The sequence below is a fragment of the Medicago sativa genome, chromosome 1, assembly GCF_051527215.1.
Source record: "Medicago sativa cultivar Bolivia chromosome 1, Bolivia_mono, whole genome shotgun sequence".
Classification (NCBI taxonomy): domain Eukaryota; kingdom Viridiplantae; phylum Streptophyta; class Magnoliopsida; order Fabales; family Fabaceae; genus Medicago; species Medicago sativa.
Window position 1 is genome coordinate 34090052 of NC_140749.1, and position 8277 is coordinate 34098328.

The following is an 8277-nucleotide window of genomic DNA, read 5'->3' on the forward strand; positions in this document are numbered from 1 at the left end:
CCCTCTTCTCACTCATAATCTTATAATGAGCTTTGCTGTCATCTTCATAGATTCTGCATCTGCTCACCAAAGCAGAAAAGTCACGGATCTGTTGGTAACCAATGGCTCGCTTAATATCAGCACGCAAACCATTCTCAAACTTGATACACTTGGAGAACTCAGCATTGTCCCCCGTGTAGTGTGGATAGAACTGAGCCAGCTCCACAAACTTTGCTGCATACTCTGTCACCGACATGTTTCCTTGCTTTAGCTCAAGGAACTCGATCTCTTTTCTCCTGCGAACATCCTCAGGAAAATATCTGTTTAGGAATTCTCTCTTAAACACAGCCCAAGTAATAACTGCATCATCCTGCTCTAGGGTAGGTTGGAGGCTCACCCACCAGTCATCAGCTTCCTCAGCCAGCATATGCGTTCCAAAACGCACCTTCTGATCATCAGTACATTGCATAACTATGAAAATTCTCTCAACCTCCTTGAGCCACGTCTGTGCTCCATCAGGGTCGTACCTTCCTTTGAAGGTAGGAGGATGATTTCTCAGAAAGGTCTCCAACATTCTCACATCAGCATTCGCACCAGCACCAGCATTTGGATGTTGTCCCACATCTTGGGCTACAGCTTCCAAAGCAGCAGCAATCGCAGCATCATTTCTTCCAGCCATTCTAGTCCTCTTATAGCAAATAAGATTCGCAGCCTCCAGGTCTCTTCTCTGCACAACACACAACATTTAGAATGTCATAATAGTGGTATTCCAACTCCTAAAGACACAACTCGACTCACTACTTGGCCGGACGGACCGACCTGCTCTGATACCAATTGTAACACCCCGTTTTCCCCAACTTGAAAATTTCATTTAAAATCAGAGTATTTAAATCATAAACGGAATGTCACATACTTCTTGAGAATCATAAAATAGATAATAATAATTATCCTTCAAGTTCAACATCACAAAATCTGAAACTACGCAGCGGAAAATAGTTCAACATAATAAAAATCTTGGCACACAGGCCTTATTGGAAATTCTCATAAATTAGTTCATAAAAGAAACACGTAAGGAATAGAAGTAAAAGCAAGCCCCCATCCCGTTACGTATCAGAGCACCTAGACACCAACTGAGAGTCCACTCATGAACGTCTCTAATCTTTATTACCTGCACATTACCCACGGTCGAGGCAACATATACGCAGAAGGGGTGAGATTTCATAATCAATACATTAAGCATATAATCCAATAAAATGCATTTAACAACTTAAACATTAATAACATATCGTCAATTAACAATTAGCGTATTTTTCATTTCATAACAAACACAATCATCAAATACCGTTACTAATTTTCATCGCAAATCATAATCAACTTAACACTCAACTTGACGACACAACTCATCTTTGACCATGCAACTCTATCAACTCAACAACAACTGGACAACACAACTCATCTTTGACCATGCAACTCTATCAACACAACAACAACTTAACAACTTAGACAACATGAAACTTCTTGATATGCAAATGCATGTGGTACCATTCAACAACAAAATGAGCATAATAAGCTCTTCAACGTGTGAGCACAAAGGCTGCCGGGCCTAAAGCCCCCAACTTTAATGAGCACAAAGGCTGCCGGGCCTAAAGCCCCCAACTTTAATGAGCACAAGGCTGCCAGGCCTAAAGCCCCCAACTTTAATGAGCACAAAGGCTGCCGGGCCTAAAGCCCCCAACTTTAATGAGTATGCAATGAACTCAACTTCCAACAACTTAGACAACGACGTGTACAACTCATACGACTCATAATCATGGACGACTTCTTAAATTCCAACAACATAGACCGACTCATGCAACCTCAAGACACTAACAGTCGACAACAGAAAACAGCAGCAACATACAACAATTAACAACGCTTGAATGTGTTAACATTCACATAAAGAATTAATTACATCAATATAAATATCATAAAACATCATTATAGCATTCATGCAGCAACACTTCTAGTTTCAGTCACCATAACAGACTTCTGGAGCTTATGAAAGCATCCTAAACAGCTCTCTAACTTACTTCTAAGGTCATATCAAGACTACACGTGCGAAAGGATCGCATCGGGACAATTTTGGGCAACTAACAGCCTAACTCGCAGTGGCGAGTAACTTCAGTCGCAATGGCGAGCAAAGTGTGCATTCTGGGTTCCTACGTATTTACTCGCAGTGGCGAGTTATTCTGCTCGCAGTTGCGAGCTCACAGGTCACTCGCAGTTGCGAGTTCTGGGTTCTAGCTCGCAGTTGCGAGTGTTCTTGCTCGCAGGTGCGAGCGATGAATGTCAGTACGGCCAGAAACCTAAAAATTCCAACTTTTCACTTAATCTCCTAATTCTAACCTCAATTCAACATCTAATTATCATCTTATGGTATATCTGAGTTCTGTACACTAATTTAGCATCAATCTAACATCTGTTCTTGATTCATTCATCAAAATTGATCCTAAACCTAATTCTCAATTCTCACCAAAACTTAACCTAATCATGCTAAATTCATCCTATAGAATTATACCCTTAATAATATTGAAAATTAGTCTCACCCTTACCTGGTTATGATGAAATCGCAGCTCTCCCTCTAGTTCTCCTCTTTTCTGACTTTTCTCCCTTTTCTCCAAAAGTGTTTCACGTAAAAACGTTTCTAACTTCTGTTTGCCCTATTTATCTTTTCGTATTACTCTTCTCACCTCTAAACTTACTCTTTACACATCACAGCCCAACTTCTAATATTTTTATTTTATTTATCATATCTTATTTTATTTAATAATAAAATAAGTCATAACAACATAACAACTTCACCACAACAAAATACCCCACATAATTCATTTATAAATCATATAAACCACTCAACTTCATGAATCATAAAATTCACACATATCAATCATGAAAATCACTTAAATCATATATATAAATATATTTTTAAATAATCAAATAATTAAGACGGGCGTTACAACTCTCCCCAACTTATAGAATTTTCGTCCTCGAAAATTTACCTCAAGCAAACAACTCTGGATAAGACTCCATCATCTTACTCTCCAGCTCCCACGTCAAGCTTTCACCAGTAGCGCCGCTCCAAACAACTCTCACTAGAGGTATTTCTTTGCCTCTCAACGTCTTCATTTTGCGATCATCAATCCTCAAAGGTAAAGTCTCCACCGTAAGGTTGTCTCTAACTTGCACGTCATCACTCTGAATCACATGGGACGGGTCTGGAACATACTTCCTCAGCTGCGACACATGAAACACATCGTGCAAATTTGATAAATGCGGTGGTAAGCCAACTCTATAAGCCACCGTGCCAATTCTCTCAGATATCTGATAAGGACCAATAAACTTTGGAGTCAACTTCTTTGACTTCAATGCACGACCAACACCGGTCGTTGGGGTAACTCTCAAGAACACATGGTCTCCCTCTTGAAACTCAAGGTCTTTCTTACGCTTATCATGGTAACTCTTCTGTCGACTCTGCGACGCTTTCATCTTCTCTTGAATCATTTTCACCTTCTCAGTAGTCTGTTGAACAATTTCTGGTCCTAGAACCACACTTTCACCGGTCTCAAACCAACACAACGGAGTCCTACACCTCCGACCATACAAAGCCTCGAAAGGTGCCATCCCAATACTTGAATGATAGCTGTTATTATAAGTGAACTCTATTAACGGGAGATGACTATCCCAAATCCCACCTTGCTCAAGTACACAAACTCTCAACAAGTCTTCGAGTGACTGAATTGTTCTTTCCGACTGACCATCTGTCTGAGGATGATAAGCCGAACTCAATCTCAACTTAGAGCCTAAAGCCTCTTGCAAACTCTTCCAAAATCTAGAAGTAAATCGTGGGTCTCTATCTGACACAATGCTCGAAGGAACACCATGCAGCTTCACAATGTCTCGAATATAAATATCCGCCAACTGAGCCACAGGAAAACTAATATTAATCGGAAGGAAATTTGCCGACTTCGTCAATCTGTCAACAATCACCCAAATTGCGTCATTCCCTTTAGGAGTATTTGGCAAACTCGTCACAAAATCCATGGATATACTATCCCATTTCCATTCTGGTACATCTAACGGTGTCATCAACCCAGCAGGTTTCTGATGCTCTACCTTCGACTTCTGACAAATCAAACAAGAGTACACAAATTGTGCCACATCACGTTTCAATCCTGACCACCAAAACAGCTTCTTTAAATCATGATACATCTTTGTAGCTCCCGGATGAATGCTCAAGCTACTCCTATGACTCTCTTCCAGAATCATCCTTTTTATCTCATCATTGTCTGGAATACAAATCCTACCTCGGAACCTCAACACACCTTGATCATCAACTTTAAAGTCACCATCTTCAGTTTGATTACTAGCAACCAACAAGTCCACAAACTTAACATCAACCTTCTGTGCATCTCTAATACTTTTCAAGAAATCGTTATCAATTTTCAGCATTCCTAACTTAACACTCTGAGACGACATTTCACAAACTAAGCTCATATCTCTAAACTGTTCAAGTAATTCAAATTCCTTCACCATCATAGCAGACATATGTAAACTCTTCCTACTTAAGGCATCCGCAACAACATTAGCTTTACCCGGATGGTAATTCAAACTAAAGTCATAATCCTTCAACAATTCGAGCCACCGTCGCTGTCGCATATTCAATTCTTTCTGATCAAACAAATACTTCAAGCTCTTGTGATCACTAAACACCTCGAATCTCGAACCATACAAGTAGTGTCTCCAAATCTTAAGGACAAATACGACTGCAGCTAATTCAAGGTCATGAGTAGGAAAGTTTCGTTCATGAGTTCTCAACTGTCTTGATGCATAAGCAACAACTTTACCATCTTGCATAAGCACACCGCCTAAACCTAATTTGGACGCATCACAATACACCGGAAAAGGTTCATCAGGTTTTGGCAAAATCAAAACTGGAGCCGTCGTCAAACGCTTCTTCAATTCATTAAAACTGTTCTCACAATGAACATCCCACACAAAGGTTTTACCTTTACACGTCAACTGAGTTAACGGAAGTGCCAACTTAGAAAATCCTTCTATAAATCTTCGATAGTATCCTGCCAAACCCAAAAAGCTTCTAATCTCTGTAACTGACTTAGGAGTCTCCCATTGTGATACTGCTTCAACTTTAGATGGATCGACTGCAATACCACTACCGGAAATAACATGGCCCAGAAAACTTACCTCGTTCAACCAGAATTCACACTTAGACAATTTAGCATACAACTTTTTCTCTTTCAGCACTTGCAAAACGACTTTCAAATGTTCTGCATGTTCTTCTTCTGTCTTAGAGTAAATCAAAATATCATCGATGAACACAACCACAAAGCGATCCAAAAATGCATGGAAAATGCGATTCATATACTCCATAAACACGCCAGGCGCATTACTCACACCAAAAGGCATCACCTTATATTCATAATGACCATATCGCGTCCTAAAGGCCGTCTTCTGCATGTCTTCATCTTTTACTTTAATCTGATGATAACCCGACCTTAAATCAATCTTGCTGAACACACGTGCACCCACCAGCTGGTCCATCAAATCATCAATTCTAGGAAGTGGATATCTATTCTTTATAGTTACTTTATTCAGTTGTCGATAATCAATGCACAACCTCATACTTCCATCTTTCTTCTTAACCAACAATACCGGCGCTCCCCAAGGTGAAACACTCGGTCTAATGAACTTCTTATCTAGCAATTCCTCCAACTGTTTCTTCAACTCAGCCAACTCAGAAGCTGACATACGATAAGGTGTCATAGACACAGGCTTCGTTCCCGGAACAAGGTCAATAGAAAATTCAACTTCTCTCTCCGATGGTACATCAGGGATTTCATCAGGGAAAACTTCAGGAAAATCGCACACCACCTGCAACTTATCAATCACTGCTTGATTCTCCAAAGATAAGGATGCCATCAAGGAAAACATCAAGATCCCATCGCGTTCTAATTGCTTCAGTTGCTTAGTAGACAAAAATTCTGCTCCACTTTCCTCTTCAGCAGAAGAGAAACGCACCGACTTACTAAAACAATTAATGAGAACATGGTTGTACTCTAACCAGTTCATACCAAGAATTACATCCATTCCACTCAGAGGTAGACAAACTAAATCAATCTCAAAATCACGATCAAACATAGACAAAGGACATCGTAAACAAACAAGAGAAGTAGTCACCGAACCCTTAGCTGGAGTTTCGACGACCATTTCTCCACTCATATCAGACACAGCAAGACCCAACTTAGAAGCACAATCAAAAGCAACAAAACAATGTGTAGCACCAGTATCAATAATAGCAACTAAAGGAGTATTGTTAATATAACAAGTACCTCTGATCAAACGATCCTCATTTTCAGTCTGAGTACCAGTCAAAGCAAACACCTTCCCTCTAGTCTGAGTCTTCTTCGGATTCGTACACTGAGACCCAATATGACCCTCTTCTTTGCAGTTAAAACACACAATGTCCGCATGCTTACACTCTGCAAGTGTATGTCCTTTACTGCCACAACGAAAGCACCGTTTAATATCCTTAGTACAAGCAGTACTCTTATGGCCTTTCTCGCCACAAGTGTAACAAACAACCTCAGCACCAGCATCCTTCTTATTAGACCTCATCTCATCATTAGCTCTTCCTTTTCCTTTGTCAGCAGGAGCACTGTAAGGCTTTGGGCGACTTTGTTGGCCCTTACCCCTCTTCTCACTCATAATCTTATAATGAGCTTTGCTGTCATCTTCATAGATTCTGCATCTGCTCACCAAAGCAGAAAAGTCACGGATCTGTTGGTAACCAATGGCTCGCTTAATATCAGCACGCAAACCATTCTCAAACTTGATACACTTGGAGAACTCAGCATTGTCCCCCGTGTAGTGTGGATAGAACTGAGCCAGCTCCACAAACTTTGCTGCATACTCTGTCACCGACATGTTTCCTTGCTTTAGCTCAAGGAACTCGATCTCTTTTCTCCCGCGAACATCCTCAGGAAAATATCTGTTTAGGAATTCTCTCTTAAACACAGCCCAAGTAATAACTGCATCATCCTGCTCTAGGGTAGGTTGGAGGCTCACCCACCAGTCATCAGCTTCCTCAGCCAGCATATGCGTTCCAAAACGCACCTTCTGATCATCAGTACATTGCATAACTATGAAAATTCTCTCAACCTCCTTGAGCCACGTCTGTGCTCCATCAGGGTCGTACCTTCCTTTGAAGGTAGGAGGATGATTTCTCAGAAAGGTCTCCAACATTCTCACATCAGCATTCGCACCAGCACCAGCATTTGGATGTTGTCCCACAGCTTGGGCTACAGCTTCCAAAGCAGCAGCAATCGCAGCATCATTTCTTCCAGCCATTCTAGTCCTCTTATAGTAAATAAGATTCGCAGCCTCCAGGTCTCTTCTCTGCACAACACACAACATTTAGAATGTCATAATAGTGGTATTCCAACTCCTAAAGACACAACTTGACTCACTACTTGGCCGGACGGACCGACCTGCTCTGATACCAATTGTAACACCCCGTTTTCCCCAACTTGAAAATTTCATTTAAAATCAGAGTATTTAAATCATAAACGAAATGTCACATACTTCTTGAGAATCATAAAATAGATAATAATAATTATCCTTCAAGTTCAACATCACAAAATCTGAAACTACGCAGCGGAAAATAGTTCAACATAATAAAAATCTTGGCACACAGGCCTTATTGGAAATTCTCATAAATTAGTTCATAAAAGAAACACGTAAGGAATAGAAGTAAAAGCAAGCCCCCATCCCGTTACGTATCAGAGCACCTAGACACCAACTGAGAGTCCACTCATGAACGCCTCTAATCTTTATTACCTGCACATTACCCACGGTCGAGGCAACATATACGCAGAAGGGGTGAGATTTCATAATCAATACATTAAGCATATAATCCAATAAAATGCATTTAACAACTTAAACATTAATAACATATCGTCAATTAACAATTAGCATATTTTTCATTTCATAACAAACACAATCATCAAATACCGTTACTAATTTTCATCGCAAATCATAATCAACTTAACACTCAACTTGACGACACAACTCATCTTTGACCATGCAACTCTATCAACTCAACAACAACTGGACAACACAACTCATCTTTGACCATGCAACTCTATCAACACAATAACAACTTAACAACTTAGACAACATGAAACTTCTTGATATGCAAATGCATGTGGTACCATTCAACAACAAAATGAGCATAATAAGCTCTTC

The 8277-nt window shown here is 40.2% G+C and overlaps 1 protein-coding gene across 1 annotated transcript; it reads right to left on the bottom strand.

Moving 5' to 3' along the window:
- Positions 1-942: 942 nt before the first annotated feature.
- Positions 943-7380, bottom strand: LOC146954506 (uncharacterized). Its single transcript, XM_085744862.1, has 2 exons — positions 5860-7380; positions 943-951 (listed from the first exon to the last, which is right to left on the bottom strand). Exons 1-2 carry the CDS (start codon positions 7378-7380, stop codon positions 943-945), a joined length of 1530 nt encoding a protein of 509 aa, XP_085600988.1.
- Between the last annotated feature and the right edge of the window lie 897 nt (positions 7381-8277).